Below are 24,520 nucleotides of genomic sequence, written 5' to 3' on the forward strand. Positions count from 1 at the left end.
TAATGTTGCTGGGGCGGACTTTATCGTCACCTATGGGTGGAGCTCAGATATTTCAGCCTAAAGGGTCAGAAACATATTCAGTAGGGTTGTCAGACTTACTTTCTCGTGTGATTGTAGTGTAGAAGAGGCTTCGATCAGCTCTGCACAGATTAAACTCAGAGAGAGTTTTGACTTTTTGTTTTCCCAAAGTCGAGTAACTGTACTCCAGAGACACAGTTCAGATTTATACTTGTGTTCTCAAGATAATCACCAAATTTCTTGATTTTCACTTTGCGTTGTCCATCAGTGTATTTCTAAAGCGCATAAATCAATAGTTTCCATCTGCTAAAGTTCATCTTAACTCAGAAATGTTACCTGACTCGGCCTCGTTGAGCCGTTTTCGTCGGGAGAGTTGAATCCCTCATCCTGTTAGGTGAGATTTACGCCTGTTTGGCATCTTTCAGAAATCCGAAGTGATGAAATGCATCCAGTTCCTCTTGTGTCTGTGAGCCCTGTCACATCCTGTCGTGTCTAGTTTACAAAATGCTTAATGTTGACTCAGTGCTTGTGAAATTTATGAACCTTTGAACGAGAATCCCTGTCGTAAATTTATCAAGCGAGACATTTCTGGATTTCACTCCCCCCCCAAAAAAACCCCAAAAAGCCAGAAGGCTGCTGCTCTACTTGTTCACCAACAAGTCGCTGAACAGTCATCAAACATCCAGGCCACCATGGGGCCGTTTAGATGTGCAGATAACCAAGCTAAGTTTGTGGATGTGTCTTCTGAGCATACTAAGAGGTTAATCTAATCTTAAACAACCTGCAGCATGTGGCTGAGCTTCATGCACGTTTTTATAACGGTATCCTCTTGTCTTTTTTTTTTCTATTCAACCTCTCCACCCTCCGCTCGCTTTGACCTGCTTGCTTCTGTGGAAGTGCACTCTGTCAGGGTCAGAATGGGTGGATTTTGTGTGCATGGAAAGATGCGCCGTTTAGTAATGCCGTGTTTACCGTTTGTTTGTTTGCTTGTGGTTAATAACTGGCCCACTTATGTTTTTTTTTTTTCTCACTTTGTGTGTCTGCAGGAAGTTTGGGGAGCGCCCTCAGCCACAACGCCTAACAAGGTGAGAGATGTTTTGCTGGTTTTGTTTTGTCCGTTACAGTGCATAACATGTGTTAATTCTCGTGTTTTGATATGTTCGTCCGTCAGCTTGGGAACTGAAGTCTTTGGTGATTTAAGTGAAGTCAGAAATTCATATATAAAGATAGAAAAGCTTTTGACACGTTGCAACCACAAACTTCAAAGTATTTTGTTGGAGTTTGTTGGAGTAGACGAACACAAGCTTCATCTACTGCAACTACTAGTTATTTTAGTGATCGATTATCTAATATTCTGATAATTAATCAGTTACAGAGACAATTTATCAATTATTCTGACGATTAATTGACTAGTCAGACGATTAATCAGTTACTCTGATTAATCCATCGGCTACAAAAATTATTAATCAAATAAAAAATTGTCACATTCTGCAGAGTTTTCATTTAACCACTTAAGCCTTTTTATACAATATTAGAAATACATAAAAAAATGCAAATAAACAAATAACTACGTTTTTTTTTTTAATGGGAAAATAAACATTTTATTCCCCAAAACTGAGTGACAGCAATCATTTAGTGTACACTTGATTATTTGTAGCAAAGGATGTATCAGGCTAAATGAAACCAAAACTGGACATTAGACATCACCCTGAAACACAGTGTGTCTCTATGGGAACACACAGTGATGACACCATTATGCTGTGGGGATTTTTTATTTTATTTTTTTTTCAGTAGAGACGGGAAAGAGTCTATAAAAAGCTGATGAAGGCTGGAAAAGACTTTTGGCTGAAGTGGAGGTTCAACTTCTCCAAAAAACTAAAGATGGCTGAATAAAAAACAGATGCTTTTCCTTTCAGAATGTGTTTGTGAAAGTTTCTTTTAGCTTCACAATTAGACTCTGCAATTTTTTGTCACGAGATAAAATTCCAGTAAAATCCATGTAAGGGGTGTTGATACTTTTCCGTGGCGCTGAAGTTCTGGTGATGTTGCCGCGTTGGTAAGGACTGCTGTGCATTTCTGGGTGGATTGCCTTCGCAGCATCTTTTACCATCAGCCATCCTCAGTCTATCCGTTGTTCCCTGTTGTATTACATCACAGTTGCTCCGCTGCCATTGATTATGGTTCTGATCTCTGCTGAGACTTTCCTGTTCATAAGCCTGTGCGGTAAACAAGCTTCTTTTCTCACAGTTTGTTTGTGGAGAGAATCAACCCTGAGAGACGGGACTTCTCCTCCATTCTCAGTCTTCAGCTCTAAAAACGCGCAGCGTCGAGTAACAACCCCGCTGCGGGTTTTCGGAGCGTTTCGTTTGCCTTCAGTTCGCTGCGAGTCGTTCAGCGCTCCGTGTTGTTGGATGCTGCGGCTCGCCGTAAAGCGCTTGCATGTGTTTCGCTTTTTTGCTTGTCATCTTTGTTATTTGGAACAGGTTATTGGGTTTTGCGTGCGCACATGTGCTCGGCTTTCGCACATGGGTCTCGGCGAGGAAATTGAGGGGTTGCACGTTGCCTGGAACTGCCGAGCTTTGGGTTTTGAGGGAAAAAAGAAAAAAAAAATGGGGCCCTAGCACCTTTTGATGTGTCCTCCTCTTTATTCATGTGCTGCCAATTCCCTGGCTTGCAAGTGGCCCTTGGGTTCATGCGATGGTTTTTTGATGGCCCAAAATATGACAGACATGGAGCTTGCTCTTTCTCTCTCTCTTTCTCGCTCTCTCTCTTCCCTCTAAAACGGTCCCCCTTAAGTGCAGCTTGTGGTTGTACCACTGTGCATCGTGATGTTCTGCTCTTTGTTTTTTGTTTTTTTTCAATTCCCCATTTCTAAAGGTTTTGCTACGTCAATTTTCCACGTTTAAACGTAACTGGATGACTTTCTGTTTGGCATCAGCCCTGACCTCGAAGAGAGCGCATCATCCCTTTTTAGGGGCGTCCGAAGTTAGTCCGCAGAGAGGGTTGCAGGTTTGAATCTGTAGGTGAGTTTGTGAAGGGGGATCTGAGACACCGGTTCTGTGGAAGGACGCGCAGCTAAGTTGGATTGCCTGACAAACCACCCAGCTGTCACAGCAAAAACATGTCAAAATCTTCTCTTTTTTTGTAGTCACTGTTGAGTAATTCACCATCATTACACACATTTTAAAATGAAATAGGACCTCAGTAAGCACAGAAAGTGGGATTAAATATAACTACCAATTACTTTAGTTAATCTGTCAATTATTCTGATGATTAATCGGATAAAGAATTTTATTTTATTTAGATTTTATTTGACCACGTAAGCATTTTCTGCACAGTATTAGAAATAAATTGAAAGATGCAAATACAAAACTTATTCATGTCCATTTTTGAAAAGGGAAAACAAACATCTTATTGCCTAAAAAATTATATGGGAAAGTAATCCATCCATCCATTTTCTAACACCCTTGTCCCTAGTGGGGTCAGGAGGTGCTGGTGCCTATCTCCAGCTAACGTTCCGGACCAGAGGCGGGTTCACCCTGGTGAGGTCGCCAGTCTGTCACAGGGAAAGTAATATATATCAGAATATATTTCAGGTCATACATTAGTGAATATATTTTCCTTTGGTAGAAAAACCTTTACGAAAGTCTGGCGGTCTGGTGCATTAAGCTCAACTAGCTTCTTTTTTTAATGGCAGTTTTGTTTGCAGAGACTTCATTATTCATTCTGTTTATTTGTTTATTTATTTATTGTTTGGGATATTTAAAATGTCTTCCTGTTCCAGGGATAAATATGCAGTAGTAGTTAAATTTCATTGATATCTGAGAGAGAGTTTACTGACATTATCATGCCATAACCATTGTATCATTTGAAAATGGTTTCAAAACAACAGTATTATTGTCTATTGCAAACATTTTTTGGAGTATTTATCATCCAGCAAAATTTGCTATTGTGACATTGTGACAGGCCTAGGGAAAAGTATAGTGGCCTCTTTTTTTTTCTGGCAACTAACGGTCATTGTGCAGCAACAGGTGGTGGAGGGGCAGCTCTGTATATCTGCATGCTAAAGAAAAAGAAAACTCTGGTCATTACTTGGGCATTTTATGGACAGGATTTAAACCACAGGAGGGATATGATGGACAAGCTACAGCAGGTTAGAATATGTGAGTTTATCAACGGACTAATAATGACTATAACCTGCTGTGCATTATTATTGTTATTATTATTATTGTTAGTAGTAGTAGCTGATTTGACCACTTACATGAGTTGCACAGTACATTGTGACTATGCAATATCAAATGATCCAAAATGCAAGACACGTCGCATGCTTAAAACTCCGTTTAGCAGCTCAACCTCCGTTTTTCTAGGAAATGTACCCTAGTAGTAGGATCACTCAAATTAATCAAGGGATTATTCAATACAGTTTTAGATTGCTAATATATTGGAAAGCTGCAGCACTAATTGCGGGATACTTGAGCTTTGGGCAGATGCAGAACCTCACAAGCTGATAAATAAATGTAGAAAAATCTCTATTGCTTTTGAGGTCAGTTGGTGTTGAAAATATTACATGTTAAAAATGTTTTCCCTTGTTGCTCAGCACAGATTTTTGTTTAAAAATTTGTTAAGGTTTGGGAGGTTCAATCAGCGGGCTTCTGAAACTAGTTGAGCTTTTTCACTGTGCATGACCGTAAAAGGGTGCCCACTCTCTACGTGTGTGTGTGTGTGTGTGTGTGTGTGTGTGTGTGTGTCAGCAAAGGTAAGTTAAATGAGTCTTCAGATGAAGAGGAGCAGACAAGGCATCTGGCTTTTCATCTGCAACAGCAGCTAAAGCAGAGTGGGACTGTCCCTGTCTCTACACTGTCCCATACACGCATACACACACACACGCACACACACGCACACACACGCACACACGCACCACAGTCCTTCTGGGGTTTTTTGTTAGTTTTTTTACTGGTATGTGTTTGACACTTTCTTTTTTTTGGTGGTCTCACCTCTTATACGTTTTCCCCTTGTATTTGTTTTATCTGTTCTCTTTTTCTCTGTTTCCCTTCCCTCTGTTCCCTTCTGCCTCTATTGGAGTTTATTTTCTTAGAATAAACATGCAAATTTCCTTTAAGCCCTCCAAAAAATTACAGCTCTCCTTCCCGTCATTCTGCTATTGCATCAGATTATTTGTGATACTTTCTTTCTTTTTTTTTTCCACTTTCTCTGCTCTGACAGACTTGATTCATATAGCTACTTTCTGGGGGGGTGGAGATAGGAAGGGTTCTTTATAAACAATTTGTGCTTAATTTCCTTAAAAGGCTGGATGCATGTTTTTAATTTTGCATGCTAAATTTCAAGAACATGTCTTTTTTTTAATGTTTGTCTACACTAGTTTTCCACAGGAAGTTGGTTTGTGTGCGCTGGTCACTGTCTCACTTCTCCTTCTGACTTTTGCGCTAAAGGAGACACAACTTGATGCTCCGAGTGAGAGGCGGCCGATTAGCCAGTTGATCCTAGAAACACCAGATTAGATCAGATTTTGTTGTTTTTTTTTCTATATAAATCCTCCTTTGACAGACCTGTTTTCTAGGAACCAAACTTGTAACACCTTTCTGTGGAAATCTCTGTAAATGAATTATTTTTAGTAAAAGTTTTACCTTTTCACTGTTCATACGTTTTGCTGAAAATAAAATAAAACACGTTGGCCAACATATTGACCAACGTTTTCTCCTTGTACCAAGTTCTTGCCGATACTCGTGGACTCTACTAAGAGTCAGCGTCCCGGCCCTTTTACGTTTTTATTTATACGTTTTTATAAAGTTCAGGAATCGCCCCTCAACGGACTATTGCTGCTCCCTCCAGGAAGTTGCGATCACAACTTTTATCATTCGCAAATTTTCCGCGGACTTTCAATCTTAACCTGTCATCGCACCTTTTCTGTAAATCTTACAGATCACATTAGCATTTTACAGTATTATGTTCTTTTTTGACCAATCACTGACTTTTTTTAATGTTCTGTTTGATTTGCTTCTCTTGTGCATTCAGTTCATGTTAACTTGAATGACCAATATGAAATTCTTCATTTGCACTTTGACAACTTTCTCAGGGCAGGATTTGATTTGTATTAAGAGCACCATTTCAAGAAGGTACTTAAAATGTCATTTGCATGTAAAATGTAAGTTAAAATCCAGTTTGTTTGTCTTTTTGGGGAAGGTTTTGTGTATCAATTTCAATTTTTTTGCAAGATCATGTTATGGAAAAAATAACGCTTTAAAGTAGTGTAACTTTGGCCCCACCTTTAAAGAAAGAAAATGCAGGAAAATCCGTAATTTCATGCCGCAACAATTACAAAAGCAAAACCATGAACGGTCTGAATAACGACCCTCAGAGTGAAAGCTTCCTTTTGAGCTAAAGCCGATCTGTCTCGATAGGCGAACGTCGCTGCAGCGGTCTGGTTCTGGTTTGGTTTCTTGAGCTGTGAAACAGTGTTAACCAAAAGCCAAGGGGTGTTGCACATAACCGAGCTGACACTAGTTTCTTATTCTAGCAGCATGCAGCACTCTGGAGGAAGATCTGAAGATATGAGTGCAGACTTACATTCTTTCTTAACACCTCAGGACAGCTGCGTCCTTCTCTAACTAAGCGGTGGTATTTGAATCTGTCAGACAGTGAAGGGAGGAAAACATCAGTCCCTGACCTTTATTGGTTTCACACCAACCCCAAGACAAAGTTTAGAAAAAAACAAAACACCTGTTGGTGATTTATTTAAAGAATGAAGAAAGTAAGCATTGAAAAAAATCTTATTCGCAGACTTTTCCCTTCCCGTTGTCTAAAGCAGTGGTTTCCAAACTGTCCTTCCTTCCTTCCTTTGTCCTTTCTCAATTTCCTTCCTTCTGCCCTCCCTTTGTTCTTTCTTCCTTTTCCTTTACCTTTCCTTCCATTTTCCCTTAATTTTGTCCTTCTTTCCTGTCTGTGGTTTTTGTCAGGTTTCCTATTCCAGTTCTCAGTATTTTTGCCTTTTTGAATTAATATGAAGGAACTAAAAATGTGTAAAGTTAATATTTCTTTAAGAATTTAAGATAAATCCTTTAAGGGACCCTGATAAATGGATGCTTCAGATCAGTTCCACTGCCTGTTCTTGTTTATAAGATTTGGCCAGTCAGTAATTCAGAAATTGCTAAATTCTGCTTTGCTGTCAGATGGAAATATCCAATAAAAATGTCATTAGAGTGACGTAAGAAAGCCTTCTCTAGTCCATTATGAAATGGATAAACCACAATTCCTCTTGGACTTCCTCCTCTGCTGCATCCCCTCCACTCCCCTAACACACACACACACACACACACACAAAGCTGCGCTCTGAGGAGGCCCCATACTTTTCATAACAAAGGCTCTGTCGAACTCCAGCTCTGAGCCTAACGTTGGAGACTGGGACGGCATTTATCTGTGTGTGCGTGTGTGTGTGTGTGTGTGAAGACCCTGGCGTGTCAGGTGTCACTGACATCTGTTCATGTGTGCAGCCTGAGTGGAGGTGTGATGTGGTGTCTCCATCTAAACGCGATCTGTGCCTTTTAAGGGGCAAGAAGCTCCGAATGAGAAAAAACCCCAGAAAAAACTCCAGAAAACAAGAAGTTTTTGCTGGTGAGGTCAGCTTTGTTGTTGTTGTTTTTCTCCCCTCTCTATCCTTCCATTACTCCCCTCTTTCTCTTTCTCGCTCTCTCTCTACATCTTCTGTTTCTCCTCCACGTTCCCGTCTCCTGCTCCCCTCCGTCCCCCTGAGCCAGGCGTTGAGAGTTCAGCCCACCCCCACACGGACACATCTGGGGGAGAGCAGAACTTCTTGGCAAGCGCTCGAGTCTTTTGTTGGGTCATCCTGAGTTCACTGTATGCGTTTCCTCACCTCAATCTGATTACATGTGTGACACTTGTGCATTCACTTCGGGTTTTTTTTTTTCTCAAGCTATGCTTTTTGATGAATCATTGCAACTCTAATCCAAAGAAAAGAAGAAAAAAAAACCTTTACCTTCCAAGTGACAAGGTATGTCGGCGATAAAACCTTAATGTTTCTGTTTTGTTGCAGAGAAGCGATGAGGAATTACCTAAAGGAGCGAGGCGACCAAACCGTCATGATCCTGCACGCAAAAGTTGCACAGAAATCCTACGGCAATGAGAAAAGGTGAGCCTCCGATCGACGTTGGCCGTCTTCCTCTCTCTGAACGATCGCCGCACTTGGACGCCACGCTGCCGTGAGAAAGAAACCGTCACAAAACAAAACCCGTGTAACCCCACAACATCTCTGAAAAGAGCAGGCAATCATTAGAGGGATTGACACAGACTGGGTGTTAAGGATTAGTTCGTCCCCAGGATGCTGAAAACAGAACTCGTACCTTGAGTTTTTCCGCATGGAGTTTGAGCTCGCTTTGGGCTCATGTGGGGTCTTTAGTATGGACAAAAATATATTTTTTCCAAACGTTTCATTTCTCCCATGTTGTAGATGAAACGTGTGATAAAGCTCTATAAGTGTGAAGGTTTTGACTTGGATGTAGAGCTGCAAAAAAAATCATTTTCACAATTGACAAAGGAATACACAGTATTTGAAAGGATACAATCAGAGGTGCACCAACAAATTGCCCCTGATTTCCTTAATTTTTGAGAGATCGGCAATCGGCCGTTGCTTGCGTGTAGAACCGATTCTGTCCACCTCAAAATAAAATTAACCCACTGACACCCACCAGGTTTTGTCCACACATAAATTGTTCCAGGAGTAATCAGGATAATCCATAATATTGTTGGTTTGAGACCATTTTTAAGCAATACAATGATAATGACTTACTAATAACGCAAGACCATATTCTCAAGGATCAATAAACTTTCAATTCTAATGAACATTTAACACTGGAACTGGAAGACATCTTAAATATCCAAAATAAATAAACAAAACAATAAATAAAATTAATTATGACGTCTCTGCAAACAAGTCTTAAGTTTTCCTTAAAAAAAATGTTTAGCTCAAACCGAAGCACCAAACTGAAGACTTTTATCATCCAGTTTTTTGGTAGAAAGAAAGGGAGAAGAGTTAAACGATAGATCATGCCAATGGAAATTTACTTTGTCTTAATTTATCTTTCATTTAATTGATTTATTAATTATTGTGACAAACCTAGTCCACAGTCAACGCAGCTCGTGTTTCCTCCCATCATTCTTCAGCTGATCGCCTCCATTCTACGCCGCATTGATGCAGTAATTCAAGCAAAACAAACAGAATTGAACCGACTTTCCAGAAGCGGGTCATTTCTGTAAGTACTTATGTGATAATCTGATTCATCTATGAGCCAAAGTGATCCAAACTACCAGAAAATAAAAGCTTGGAATATTTCACTCTTTGTGTAATGAATGTAAGCGTTACATGACAAAAAATCTTAAGTTTGTACAATATCCAGGTTTGGTGTTTTCTGCTACAGTTTGCGTAATCTCATGAACAAAACTGTTTCAAACTCGATTTTCCAGTATATATATATTTTTTTTAAAGTAAAAGTGTTAATTGTTGCCGTGTTATGGACTGGAGACCTGAACACCGCCTCTCACCTATCAGTTATTGTTTGAATATAAACAAAGCAACATTTTTCTTCAGGTATTGCACTGATCAGTCTTGACGGAAAGTATGGAAATCGCATTGAGCTGAAGCCAGCTAGAGCTGGAAGTCGAACTCCTCCAGAGGGAAGGTTTTGGGAAATCGGGAGGAATTTCATTGGTTGGATCTAAGCTGCAGAGCCTGCTGCAGTCAAACTTTTCAATTCATTTTCTATGCAACACATGTAACTGCACTTCAATCAGCAGCTGATGCAACACCTCCAGGTTTTTGGGCTTTTTTTCAACTCCGCTTTCTCGAACTCTTCTCTTCTTCCTCAAACCCTTCCTGTAACGCTGCGCTTCACCTTTCCACCCCTCGCTGCAACTTTTTATAGCCTCCCGCCCCTCCTGCCCCTGAAACGCTGCACGTCTTCATTCCGCTGCTCTCTGCGGCTCCGCTGCGTTTTTTGGCTTCGCTTGCGACACTGCTTGCAATCTCATCAGGCCGCCTATCTCTTGGTAAATCAAACGTTGGACGCCAACCACCAAGAGCTGGAAAAGATGAATTCCTCAGATAATAGTCTTTGTCCGGCAGGACTTTGCAGGATGCTGCTTTGTTATTATCAGGTTGCAACTCTCCCCATGGCTCTCTCTGTTTTTACCCACGGGTCTCAAGAGTGGAGGTGAACGAAGAACCTTAAAGGCACCCCCCACCCCCCACCCCGTTTCTCGCCGCTTCTCGCTCTTCTGTGCTTTTTATAGGAGGTGAAAGTAGACAAACACCCACAGAGTCAGAGACTGGAGTTGCGAAACAGTTTGCTCTCCAGTTCCACATGAACCCAGTCCGTTCAGTAATGAGCCGATTTCTTCTTTTTCAACGGTTTATTTCTGAAGGACTAAAATGTCGAATAATTATTTAGAAACTTAGTTTTTTGTGTGTGTGTGTGTGTGTGTGTGTGTAGGTGTGTGTGTGTGTGTGTGTGTCTACACCGCAAAGTGCAACAACTGTTGAAATAAAGTTGCATTTAAAAATATTGAACCAGATTTATTTTTTTTTCACTGCAAGAGAGATGTCACCAGGCTGCCCTCTAGTGGTGTAAATTAGGATGCACAATATTTTGTTTAAGTATTTGAGTTTAAATAATTATTTTTACATCTGAAATGTGAATAAATGTTGATTCTTAAAAGCTCAAGGCATATTTAGAGAAGGTTGTCTTGGAAACAGAGGTGCGTTGGGAAAAAACCCCCCAAAAATATGACACTCACCTCATTGTTTCCAGGTTCTTCTGCCCTCCTCCCTGTGTCTACCTGATGGGCAGCGGCTGGAAGAAAAAGAAGGAGCAGATGGAGAGAGACGGCTGCAATGAGCACGAGTCGCAGCCGTGTGCCTTCATTGGCATCGGCAACAGCGACCAAGAAATGCAACAGCTCAACCTAGAGGGAAAGGTACAAATTACACAAAAAGACGCCCAAAAGAAAGCGTTTGCTCTGGAGCCACAGCCACTCCTTCACATCCCTCCAGTCAAGATGAAGGGATGTGACATAACCGGAGATGGCTGAGCAGCTACAAAATAAACACAGATGTGTCTGACTCTGTGCCAGCAGTTGCTCACAAAATTAATAAATTCTTTCCAATTCTTTTGATGATAAATTATTCTTTCATATTCAGTTAAAAAATACTTCACTCATCCAAAAGGGGAATGAAATGTCAGTAATGGCATTGAAATCATTATTATGAGTTTCAACAAATAGAAATAATGCTGGTAATTTTTAACTGACCTAAAATAAGAGAAGCTTGGTCTAATTTAACTTCAGATGGCGAGGGGAAAAAAGCTGTATATGTGTTTTTATTCTGTGTATTTAAACTTCTGGTGGATTCCTCCAAATTTGCACTGCGTGCACCTTATATGTGCAAGCTGAAATGAAGGAATACTCACTCAAAACCAATCAAATTGCAGCCATCACAATCTGACAACCTTGTCGGATTAACCAATATTTAGACTTAGAAGAAAGTCCAGTGAAGATCCTAAGAGGAATTGTGGATTCACTCACTTTCGCAGCGAATTATATTAAAGGAGATTCTAAGTAAATTCAGAACAAACAAACATTAGATAAGAGTTTTCAGCGGATTTTTCTAAACATCCAGCAGCAGATAAATGAACACAAAAACATAAATCTGACGTTGACCTATCAGTTCGCTTTGCATTTTGAGCAAAAATAATCCAACTCTTCACAATTTCTCCTCCTTCTCCACGACAGAATTATTGCACAGCCAAAACCTTGTACATATCCGACTCCGACAAGAGAAAGCACTTCATGTTGTCCGTCAAGATGTTCTACGGCAACAGCGCAGACATTGGCGTCTTCCTCAGCAAGAGGATCAAAGTCATCTCCAAGCCCTCCAAAAAGAAGCAGTCCCTCAAAAACGCTGACCGTGAGTTGGACGAGTTTCCTCTTTTGTGTCTTTGTCCGCTGTCGGTTCACAGTTGGAGCACAATCGTCAAATCTGCGTTAGTAAAACATTTGACACTACAACACATTTGACTTTTCTAGCAGAAATAGGTCAGCACTGTAGACTGAAGAAATACATTTTTTTAGAGATGCTCTCCAGGTTTCTAGAGCTTATCTTGTCCTTTTTGGTTAGATTTTATATTTATAAATGTCAAAACTAACAGAACGTCAGTACTTTTCACTGCTTTTAACTCAAAATATTAACTTGCAGTTCTGTATACTTTAGTTGGAAAACTACAGAATGTAAATACTGTAACTGACCTTTTCATGTCATCCATTTCCTAAGACAGTGTGCATCAAAGTAAGTTTTATCTGTGAAAATTAAATGTTTTGGAGTCAAATAGTTTTACAAAATTGATTTAAATTTACCTGAGATGTTGTCTAATAAAGATAAAATTATTCAATATTTTATTCTACTAAGCAGCAAACATCACAGTGAAACATTGTCTCTTCTGGTCATATTTATGTAAGTTAAGCAGGAAAAAAACAAAACAAATACAAATAAAAACATAAAAATAAGTCACATGTTATTAGGTGCATAATTCTAACAGCAGCGCAGTATTTTAACACCTAACAAGGATTTCAAATGAGGGGGAAACAAAATTAGCTTAATTACTTTCTTGACATTTTAACTCTGTAAAATGCAAACATTGAGTTTAAATTTACATCTTCAGCATCATTTTCTGTCAATGACTCACTTTTGTGCCTCAGAGTTTTCCCAGTGTAAAGACAAGCTCTTCTTTCTAGCAGCTTTTAGTGCTTTTCACTAGCATTCATGGCAGGAGGTGTGGTAGACCAGCACTGTGTTCAGACCAGACTTTCTCCCAGGTTTGTGGCACCACTAATTGTCAGGAACCTGTTTGGGCGGATTGTTTCAGCGGTCTGAACGAAGTAGAGTCGTAAATCTTCTCATCAGCGTACATTCGTGTTTGAACTGCTGATGTTCTCACGTCAACGTGAGCAGTTTCTTATTTTTATTAAGAAAAATGATTCTTAAGGAAAAGGTTAGATGTGTAATTTTTTAAAGAGGAGAAAATTAAGAAAAAGCTTTGAATTCTATTACTTGCGCTTTTATCTTATGTTTTCATTCAAGTTTTATTATCTGTACCCTTATTGGTTGCTTTTGGAATGTTTCCCCCCATTAAATGTCTTTATTTTGCACATTTAAATTCAAGTAAAGTGTGGAATTCAAACTAAAAATGTGTCATAAAAAAAAGTAAGTACGTTTAACCACCAGGGGGCAGCATCGTTAAATCTACAGTGTCTGTCCAGTAGCTGTTGTGTGATGCAGCCGCGCTCCGCCTGGCTGTTTTTACACCTCTCGTCACCCGGTGGGCAGCAGGCCGTGTTCTCCTTACGTAAGCCTGTCTGTTCTCGCCCACAGTGTGCATCGCATCAGGGACCAAGGTGGCGCTGTTCAACCGACTGCGCTCCCAAACGGTCAGCACGCGCTACCTGCACGTGGAGGGGGGCAACTTCCACGCCAGTTCCCAGCAGTGGGGGGCTTTTTACATCCACCTGTGTGAGTCGCCCTCACCCAAACGTGACGATATGTTGCTGAGGGATGAACTGAAGTGACTGACTGACTGTGGTGAGTGTGTGGTGGGGGGGAACATCAAGCAGCTCTGATTGGTCGTTCCTTTGCGTTTCCAGTGGACGACGAGGAGTCAGAAGGAGAGGAGTTCACTGTGAGAGATGGTTACATTCACTACGGCCAGACGGTCAAGCTGGTGTGCTCGGTCACCGGCATGGCGCTGCCCAGACTGGTAAAAAAATAAATAATAATAGTTAATAATAACCATCTCAATGATTGAGATCAGGGGAAACATTAAAAGCACCAAACTGCAGCAGAAACAGGCGAACATTTTGCTGTTCCTCCGCCAACACTCACAAATAGAAGCTGAGTGACGCTGCTGTCCTGCCTCTGTCCAAACATGTCAAAACCAGGCTGCCAGTACTCACAAAATCATGTTATGTTCTTTTATTTATTTATATATATATATATACTGTATGTGTGTGTGTAAACAGTTTTTACCCCGTTTTTGTTTTCCACACTGAGGAAACTAGATCTTCTCATTGTTCTTTAATTAGCAGGCTGCACAGAGCTGTCAATCTTCTTCTCTTCTGGCATAAAAGGAGTTTATTTCTCCCCCTCTTCATAAACGTTAGACTTTTATTTTGTTCAAATAATTATTCTTTGACAAAGTCATCCTTGTTTTTCTTCACTCCTGCTGTGACTCATGTTCTTCTGAGCAGCGAACTGACATTTTGTCTTTTCTTCCATCTATTTATATGTTTGTTAACCTCATTTTCTTCTGACCTACATTGCCTTTCAAAAGTATTTGTTCCTTTTGTAATTCTTTTGAAATTTTATCACATTAGCTCTAGAAACTCCAGTTCATTTTCAGAGTTTTATAATAGAACACATAGTAGTGTTTAATTGTCATGTGGAAGGAAACTTTACATGGTTTGTAAAATGTTCTTCTAATAAAAACCTGAAAAGTGTGCCCTGCATTTGTGTATAGTCCCCTTTATTCTTATACCTCTAAATAAAATCAAGTGCAGTCACATTAGAAACCTTTCAGCAGGACAACCATCACTAGCTTTCAGGCAGAGATGCAGCAAAATGGCGCTAGAATGGCCTAGTCAGAGTGAAGAACTAATCCCTTTAGGAAATATTCAGACACTCTTCATGCAGTCTGAGTTTGAGCTTTTTTCTTTTTTTTTTTGGAAGAAGAGCTGATAAGGATTTCAGTCTCTAGATCCTCAAAACCGATAGTTTGGGTTTCAAAATGCTTGCAGCGAAAATTGCTGAAGTTTTTTTTTTTTTGCAAGTAATTGACTGGGGCAGAATACAAACACACCAAAAAGTAAAACTTTTATAGTGTTTTCCTTTCTTTTCATAATTATGATCAACGTTTTGTTGGTCTACCACAGAAAATTCTAATAAAAATAAAAAAAATTCTTGTTGCAGTTTGACAAGCAGCATAACACATTAACCAGAATGAATACTTTGCAATCAAAAAGTAATCTTTTCTTTTTCCTTAAATGTCTTTGTGGTCTCGATTTGTTGTCCTTTTTCTTCGATCTCGAGACTTCCCATCCAACCCTCTGCTTTATCATAACATCCATCCCTCCGTCGGCTTATCCGCTTGTTTCCGTTTGTTTTCCTATGAGGTCATTCGAAAAGTCGACAAGCAGACGGCCCTGCTGGACGCCGACGACCCAGTTTCCCAGCTGCACAAGTGTGCCTTCTACCTGAAGGACACGGAGCGCATGTACCTGTGCCTTTCCCAAGAAAGGATCATCCAGTTTCAAGTCTGTGCCACAGTGTCCTCTGCATGCAATGTCAAAAATCACGCCACGCAGACCTTTCGAATTCCCATTTACCTTTCTCCACCCTCCATGCCAGGCTACTCCATGCCCAAAGGAACCAAACAAGGAGATGATCAACGACGGCGCCTCCTGGACAATCATCAGCACGGACAAGGCAGAGTACACTTTCTACGAGGGCATGGGCCCCGTCCACTCACCCGTAACCCCTGTGCCTGTGGTAGAGAGCTTACAGGTAGCCTCGGCGCGGGCGGTGTTTTCTCAGAATGAACGTCTTCGCAGCGACGATCGGTTCACGTGTTTGAACTCGTCTGGTCTTGTCTGCAGCTTAACGGCGGCGGGGATGTTGCCATGCTGGAGCTGACGGGGCAGAACTTCACACCAAACCTGCGGGTTTGGTTCGGAGACGTCGAGGCTGAAACCATGTACAGGTCGGTTGTTGCTTTTCCGGATTGTAAAGAGAGAAAACGCCCCTTTTTGAAGAATACCTGCCGACGGTTTAAAAAAAAAAGATGACATTGTGGCAAAAAATATTTTTACCTTCTATCCTCTGATTATAATGATGGAAAATATGTGAATGCTGTGGTTCGCTGGAGTGCCAAACCTTATAAATGGATTTATTACCCTTTAATAATGGATAGATGTCAGGGACTTCATTTCTCCTATTTTGCAACCGGCCATGAACAAGTATTAGTGTAGTATGTCATAAGTAGTCCTGACATTTTCTTTTCACCAGTATCTTTAGGTGTGCATTGAGTGATGTGTTAGACATGTTAATGGGCCATGCGTTTGCTTCAAACTTTCAGCTTATTGGCCGAAACCAAAACCTATTATAGCGTTTAAATAGCCAATGAAGCGCGGTATGTTAATCAGCTGCACATACCCTGATACGGTTCAAATTTACTTTGTAAACGCCCTGAATTCAGACACAAAGTTTACCATTTTAAAACTTCTGAAGCTGCTATTTAGAGAATGTAAGGCTCTCTTCCTGACCTCAACAAGTACGTTTTCCAAAACAGGAAAGGCAAACAAATTTCTCAGAATTTGGAAGGATTTTTTAAATCTTTTTTTTCTTCCTGCTTTTCTCATGAGGCAAAACATTTCAACTGAACGTCTGATCTCGTTTTTTTTAGTAATTTAAGCCTGCTTCGTGTTGTTTTATAGGTTCTTTTTAAGTCTTTTCAGGGTTTTGTCAGTTTGCCAGCTTTTTGTCCTGAGCGTTGACGGTGAGACGAAACCAAAAAAAAGGTTTTAATCTTAATTCATGATTTAAAAAGGAAGCAATTATATGTTCACACAGGATCAGCGCGGTGTGGTTTGGATGGATTGCTCTGTAAATCAAATCATGATTTTGAAAACTGTCTTGTATTTACTTGGGTTACCTCTGCCTGATATTAAAATGTATTGAATGATTTGAAATATTAAAGTTTAGCATAGAAGCAAAAACAGAAGAAATATGTAACTTGGGCAAAAGATTTTCTTAGTCCTTTAAGCTTCAAACAGAGTGAGAATGTCACTGAAAGACGCCTCCATCAGGCAACGACGTAAGAAGATGAGCTCAGGATTTAGAAAAATAAATATATCCATAATGAAGAATAGCACTGAGTCACATGTCTGCTGCTCCATTCACTTGCGAAATCCTCGGAAATACCAGAATAATGACCTGATGTCGCTCTTGACCAGACTTTAATCTCCTTCGGGACTTTTAGCCTCTAGATTTACGGAGAACGGACACGATGTGGCTCTTTGAACACCATTTGGGAGGCCGGTGTTCTTCACTGAGAGTAAATCATTAATGTAGGAGAGTTACTTTAGAGATGCCTTTCTGTGAAAATATAGGAAAAGAAAGCAATCTGTTTTGCATATTGGTGTCAAATATTTCCCATTTTCTCCTTTTTGCGTCACTAACATGGGGGGACTGCCTGTCCGCCTTCATTTTTGTTAGAGCGGTGGAAAAGTCTGGATGTGTCTGCGTGAAAATGTGAAGGAACCCTGGATCATTTGCTATTTTTGCAATCTGTTCATTAAGTCACATATTTAAGTTTAGATTCGGCCTAAAAAAAAAAAATCCAGCCTGACTCGACTGATTAACTTAAATTATAGGCCCGAGCCCAAAGTAAGCCCAGCATATTATTTCAATTAAGATTTTACTGCTTTCGTATTTAGACCATAATTTGAGTTACGGCCGAACGCAACCCAAAATTCAGGTTGTTTTGTTTGATGTTCGGGTCAGACTTGTATGCTGCGTTTCATAGGGCTGCAATTAACATTCATTTTATTGTAAATCAATCTGGAATCTGTTTTATTTAAAAAAAAAATTAAATAACCAACTCAGTTGCACATTACTCTGGACTGGAGTCTTTTTTTATAACCTCACAGTGGAAGATGCCTCTTCTGTGGTTTTATAGTTTTTATGCTTTGTACAGTGCTTTGGTGCAGTCTCAACTTGCTTTTAAAAGTGTTACATAAATAAATTTGACATTGGCATTGACATTATGTCAAAATGTTGCCCTTACTCTACAGTATTTTATTCTGCACTCGACTCACCCTGCGGTCGATGGAACTGGAAGAGGTTAAGCAAAAGCTAAAAATGGGAGAATTTACACTGCTAACTACTAGCATGTTTCCTGTTGTGCGCCCCCTGCAGGTGTGCGGAGAGCATGCTGTGCGTGGTGCCCGACATCTCGGCCTTCCGCGAGGGCTGGCGCTGGGTGCGGCAGCCCGTCCAGGTTCCCGTCACGCTGGTGAGGAACGACGGCATCATCTACTCCACCACGCTGACCTTCACCTACACGCCCGAGCCCGGCCCGAGGCCGCACTGCAGCGCCGCCGGCGCCATCCTGCGGGCCGGCAACGCCAGCCTGCACAGCAACAGCAGCCAGGAGGCCGCCGCCCCCGGCGTCTACGGCCCCAACAGCGCCCCCGGCGCCGGGGTCACGTCCTCGTCCTCCGCCGCCGCCGTGGTGTCCTAACGCACACACAGTATGCCTTGAGAGCAAAACACACCTTGGGGTATATACATGACAGACTATAGGAATTAAACCCAAACTTTGACTCATCGTACAGTGCTGCGTGTTTAGCTGGGATACAAACAAAAGGAGCAAAACTAAAGGAGTGACATCACCGAGGTGTCAGCCAATGGGAATAAGCAGAAGTGCTCCGTCGCCCGCGGTTAACTGTAGGGACCTGCCTATTTAATCCTGGTGTTTGGAATGAGTGACGTTCCTGCAGGCTCAGAGCACCAGCACCTTCCTTCAGCTGTGAGAACCGACGACGACAACAATACATCCATTCTGAACGCAACACCGACCACAACCTGAACGGATCGGTGCGTCGTCGGCCCGCCTGGATTCACGCTGATCAACTCCCACGAGCCTCAGCTGGGCGTATTGTTGTTGTCGCAGGACGCAGAGGGACACACAAAAACGTGATGATAACATAGTTTTTATGGACCAAGGATCTTGTATAAGCTTTAGTAAAGGTACATTTTTCTCCATACCTTTTTTTTGTATTAAACATATAGTACACTTTTGTTACCAAATAGTTTCTATTCCTTCTCTGAGCTTTTGGGCTTTGTTTCCCTCCCCTTCTGCCCCCGTTTGAGGTCCAAACTCCCAAACCTTTTATGTTAATGTGACCTTACAACAAACGCCTGCTTCTCAGTCTTTGGATTGTTTTTTTTTGTTTTTCCTTTTGATATGTCTTCTTTTGAGTGGGGGGGGGGGAAACAAACAAAATCTGATGTCTGGGTTTGTTTAGTCACATAAGCGAAGGTTGCTTTTTATATTACGTTTGTTTCTATTGAGACGGGGAGGACGACCTCAGAGGGGCCTATATTTTTTATCCTCTTTGGTTTTTATGAAGTCTTTAAAAAGAAAAAGCTTTAAGCAACGCCTTTTGCCTTGCCTGCAATACTCTGCGTGCTCGCCGAGTCTCCTGGAACGCAAACGCTTTCAGTACATCTCACATGGAGCCATAGCAACATCTGCAGAATATGTGGAGAAAAAAAGAAGACATTCTTGGTTACAAAAACAAGTCAAACTCATGTAATAAGCGTTAGTAAGCCTTAGTACTGTATACTCTTACTGTGCACACAGTCAGACCAGTCGCATATCTAATATCTGTTGCTCACTGCACCCGGCGAGGCGTCTTCCAGCACGTGCTCTGCTTGTATCCGGTAGTTTTCCAAAAAAGAAGAAGGAAAAGAAAGAAAGGAAGAAAAAGAAAAACACAGACGATGGACACTTTTTCAATTTGATGTGGCCTTACTGCAAAACGACGGGGGGAGAAAAAAAAAAAAAAAAGAGTTCACCTTTTTCTTATATGCTGTTTACTCACCTTGGAAGAAGCTGTGCGTAGCACAAACTAATGCCTCGCTGCTTATCACAGGAGCTCTGCTGTCTCTGAGCTCATTGCTGCCGCTTCACCCTCCCTGCAGAAGCAGCCTTCTTCTTCTCCTGAAGCCTTCCTGATTTGTGTTTTTTTTTTTTTGTTTTTTGGGGGTTTTGTTTGTGGTGTACAAATACAGAGATCCCTACTCTTCTGTGTTTGTTTCGATATTGTTCTTCTGCTGCCACGGTTGGGACAATCCCGGGTAGGCATGGACCGGTGTGATAACCTCGAGGAAAAAAAAAACGTCACAATATTTACAAAAAGATTTCAAATTTACTCCCATTTAAAACAGGAAGCACGCCAGCTGGAATAATTCACTTTACCTGCTTCTACTCCTGAACGAAAGCCTTTCTATTCAAGAATTCAAACGTCACCACGTCTTGTTTTACTTCATAAGGTACTGATCAGCAAGAGCAAATGCCAGATTTTCCCACCAGATATTGATTTCTGAACTCTTCCCAACTTCACTGGTTAGAAGTGAACATAAAATTCTTCTTTGTGTGTTTTTCTGGTCTGAAAGTGCAACTTTTTCCCTCCTTATTTTCACCATTTGCTCTATATGAATGCTCAAAGTAATTTTTAAAATTTGACAGAGAGGCCAGTAGTTAATTTTTACAGGTAAGCCCCAAAATGTTTCACACACGTTTAAGATGTAACATGTTTTATCTGGTTTGAAACGAGAAAGGCAAGCATCTGCTAACTGACAATGAGACGCTATGCAGAGCTTACGTTTAAAAAAAAAGAATAAAAAAAAGTTGGTTTGTTTTTAAAAAAAATTTTACTTAAGTATTTCTTTACCTTTTCTAAAGCGGATTTTACAACAACCAAGCCCTTCTTGTAGTTGCTGGTTTCCATTGGTATTTTGATATTTTATTTTTGGTGACTAAAAGTTAAAATTACTGTCAATTCAGAAGAAGCATGTTGGCAGTATAAAGAGATAACTTTGTAGCTCTACATACAACAGATATGAACATTTTTTTAATTGTAGATGGTAAAATCTTGGGGGGGAAAAAAGAAGTGCAATAGTTTTTACCTGAGTGCTGTCGCATTTTTTTTCTTTTACAATTTGATTTTGTTGCACAGACTTGAGCAAAAATGCAAAATAAAATAGAAATATATTAAATTGTAGGTTCCAAGCACTCAAGTCAACAAACATCATTCCTTTTGGCATTTTGTAAAAATCTTAAAACAGCTTTTTTTAAAAACAGCTAACTGGCTTTGTAGTTACTACTTGTACTACTTCAGCAGATGCGCTTTCTTGTAAGCAATGGACAATAAAATGGCCTTTCAGCCAGCTGGCTGTCAGTGTGCAGCAGCAGATGGGTCACTTCTGAATCTAAAGACTTGTGCAGAAACTAAGGTGGGAAAATATGCGTTTGAACTCGTAACAGAGACTAATGCCTTTGTTTGCACTCCATAGATGTCCGTGTTTTCTGGAATAGAAAGGTTTCCAGCCAAATGTGTTTCTTTTGTTTTTTTAATAAGTGAAGGAACTCGCCTTCTTTTAGCCAGCCTGACATTCAGCGTACAGCAACAGGTGGGGGAGGGAGGTTTTTTTGAAAAATCTGAACTTGGTTCATGCCTACATCCTGGCTGCTGTGAGCCCCTCTCCGCCTTCTGTCTAAATTACCCTGTGGTTCATTGCGCCGGCGGTGACGTCACCTCCTTTGGGAGCAAAAAAAAAAAAAAAAGCCTTTTTAAATGTGTATTTAAAACGAAAACGTGCATTTCCGAACATAACAGCAATATTGTACAGGTCATTTCATTGTCGTGTTTTATGTTCCCATTCGCCTGAGCACTAGTTCACCAGCCTGCAAGTTCCTTAAAGCGTGCTAGTGCCGTAATGTCGTCACTGTGACCGAATACTGATTCGGTCCATTTATAGGAAAAAAAAAAAATATTGAGTTTCCGGTCTTCCACCAGATCCAAAAAAAACAACAGCCGTCTAGCTTGTGGAGAGACATTCAAAGGCAATACAAAACAATACAATACAACAGCACTGTAACTTGAATGTCTACTCAATGAAGTGTTTCATAATTTTGTTACACCTTGAAACAGGAACAGAAAAGGATTCGTTCCACTCCCCCACGCCCCCCCCCCCTTTAATTAATGTATAAAAAAAGCGCAGAAAAGAAACGATGAGTTAAGTTATGCCCTGTTCTTATCCATCATGTTTGTTATTAATGTAAAATGTTTTATATTGTAATATTGATATTTTTTAAATTATTGGTACAAAGTCTCCCGTTGTCTTACGTCAAATTTTCAACAAAAAAGAAAAAAAAAAAGAAGAAAAAAAAAGTGCATTATTGCCCGTGCTGCCTCTAAAGTTTCCCTTAAAGTACGCCACTTCCTGGAATGACTTTAAACTAAAAAAAAATAAATAAATAGGTGCTGCAGCAGCGGAGTAGCATCCAAAACGAGCAGCAGCGGCGCTTCCCTTTACTCTGCAGGATGGAGGTCACCAAATCTTAACTGTAAATTTTTATTTTTTTTAATTTTTATTTTTTTTCTTACCGTCCTCTGTCTCCTAAGATTAAATATTTGTTTACATGTTGCGGCCTCGAGGCAAACTCATTAAGAAAACAAAAATGGCGGCTCTTGCTCTCAACAAATCCGCCGCCTTCGACAATCCGAGTTAATTTACTGAGTTTTCTGTTTTCGGAATGTGTTAATTCAAAAAAGAAGGGGGAACACACTGTCAAAAAGTAAAAAAAATAATTAAGATGTTACATGCCTTCTCAATGCGCACGCTGTGTTGATATGAACCTTCACCAGAGGGAAAACACCGTCTCTCTGTCTCCTCGTTTGCTTTCGTGTCTTTTTGTTCCTCTTCGTGCGTCCCTGTCGTTTTTTTTTTTCTTTCTTTTTTTTACTTTACACTACCAAAAACACACACAAAAAAAGAAAAAAGCAGCTGTTCTGTGTGGATGTGTTTTTATGAGCTCTGAACAATGTATGTATCTTCTTAATATGCCAAATGTCTTTTTATAATGTAGTTTTCATGCACTGCTAAACAAAAAAAAACAACAACAAAAAACAGGGCAGAGTGAGAGGCAGCTTTAAACGAATAAAACGGAGTGTGGAGCCCTTTCTCTGTCGCACTCAGCCTTACTTCTCCTTTTAGACTATTTGGCTGTTTGCACTACAGAGCGCTAAACTTTCTACTTCTTCTCACACATTTCATTCTCCATCGTTTCTAATGTCTTTTTTTTTTAATCTTCCATTGTGCATTTGAAGATTTCTCACATTTTTTTGTTGTTGTCAATGCTTAGCCTCGCTGCACCTGTTTCGCCCTTTCTTTGTCTTCATCTCCTCCTCGTCTTCATCTCCTCCTCCTCTCACTGTTATCTGTGTATTATTCTAGTAAAAATGGTAAGCAGAGGTGTTGTGTGGTAGTATATATATATACTCAGTGCTCAAAGGGTTGCTGATGGTAGAAACCTGTGCCGTTTGTAACATTTAGCAATAACGTCAAAACAAAGGGGACGTTTTTTTTTTTTTGTATTATTATTATTTTTCTTTTTTGTTTTTCTTTTCTTAATAACATATGTTAGTTTGTTTTTGTACATATTGCAGCTCCAGATCATGCTCAAAACTGTATGTCATTAAAAGAAGAAAGGAAAAAAAAAAAAAAAAAAACTTGCAATATTGGAATAAAATGAGAATTTAAAAAGCGACGAAATGTGAATGTTTTTAATTAGTTAGTGAAAGTATGTTTTTTTTAAAAAGGATTTTATTTATTACTTTTCCTCTGAATGGAGGCTAAAGAGGGTACGGATGACTGACCTGGATTTGTCCTGCTGTTACATAAAGCTTTCCTTTTATTTGCTCCTTCAGTGACACACGGGTCTCGCCAGAGTCGCTCTCCTCCTTCAAGGTCCACTTTGCGAAACCCACTAAAAGCACCGACTTGTTTTGCCCCGGATCTGTGTGCGCTCCAGGTTTTTATACACAGCACTTTACACACAAACTTCACAGCTTAAAACTGTAAAAAAAAAAAAAAAAAATTAAATAAAAGGTATATTCTTACATGTACAATTCCATTCACATCCAGTTGGCGCCAAACGTTTGTCACAAAATACCAATTATTATGATCCATGCACCAGTCAAATGAATTATATTAATCATGTGTTTAAGTAAGAGTTGCAGTGCCGATGAAAAGTTTTCACCCCCTTTGACGTTTTATTGCCTTTAAAAGGGGGGCATTTTTGCAATCAATTATTCTACTTTAAATATGCTTATATAATTATTTTTTATAGAAATCAGTTTCACTTTGATATCAAAGGGGGTTTTTTTTGTCAAAAAAAACAAATATTGTTGAATATGATTTGTAAAAGCAATAAAGAAGGAGAAAACATTCAAGGGGGTGAATATTTTTTAAAGGCACTGTGTGTAAAACCACAACCCCCAAAACACGGTTCCACAAGGTGTTCGCTCAGAGGAACTGAATACAAATGCACGCCACACTTTTTAGATTTTTTTAATTATTATTTGTAAACATGTTTTACATATAAACGACATTTCTTCCTTCTTTTTTTTTCCACTTCAAAGTTGTGCACGCCTTTACCGCCTGTATCTGTTAACACAAATTCCCGCAAGACACATTGAAGTTCGTAGTTATGACCATGACGCGTGGAAAACGTCCGCTGCAAGTCGCTGTAAAATGTCGAAGCGTTTTCCGACAGCCACGTTCGTAATGAGTCGTTAA

At 40.1% G+C, this 24,520-nt stretch overlaps 1 protein-coding gene across 1 annotated transcript in view; it reads left to right on the forward strand.

Annotated features, from left to right (window-relative positions):
• The window catches only part of rbpjb (recombination signal binding protein for immunoglobulin kappa J region b), a 51,279-nt gene extending 27,828 nt beyond the window's left edge, over positions 1-23,451 (forward strand). The window contains exons 2-11 of the mRNA XM_028038662.1: positions 1,065-1,103; positions 8,087-8,182; positions 10,857-11,022; positions 11,836-12,010; positions 13,472-13,609; positions 13,741-13,853; positions 15,265-15,405; positions 15,500-15,655; positions 15,748-15,851; positions 18,068-23,451. Of these exons, the coding sequence (XP_027894463.1) occupies positions 1,065-1,103; positions 8,087-8,182; positions 10,857-11,022; positions 11,836-12,010; positions 13,472-13,609; positions 13,741-13,853; positions 15,265-15,405; positions 15,500-15,655; positions 15,748-15,851; positions 18,068-18,392 (1,453 nt within the window). The 3' untranslated portion in view covers positions 18,393-23,451. The remainder of the gene's footprint in view (positions 1-1,064; positions 1,104-8,086; positions 8,183-10,856; positions 11,023-11,835; positions 12,011-13,471; positions 13,610-13,740; positions 13,854-15,264; positions 15,406-15,499; positions 15,656-15,747; positions 15,852-18,067) is intronic.
• Positions 23,452-24,520: the final 1,069 nt, after the last annotated feature.

Source organism: Xiphophorus couchianus, chromosome 14 (assembly GCF_001444195.1).
Source record: "Xiphophorus couchianus chromosome 14, X_couchianus-1.0, whole genome shotgun sequence".
NCBI lineage: Eukaryota > Metazoa > Chordata > Actinopteri > Cyprinodontiformes > Poeciliidae > Xiphophorus > Xiphophorus couchianus.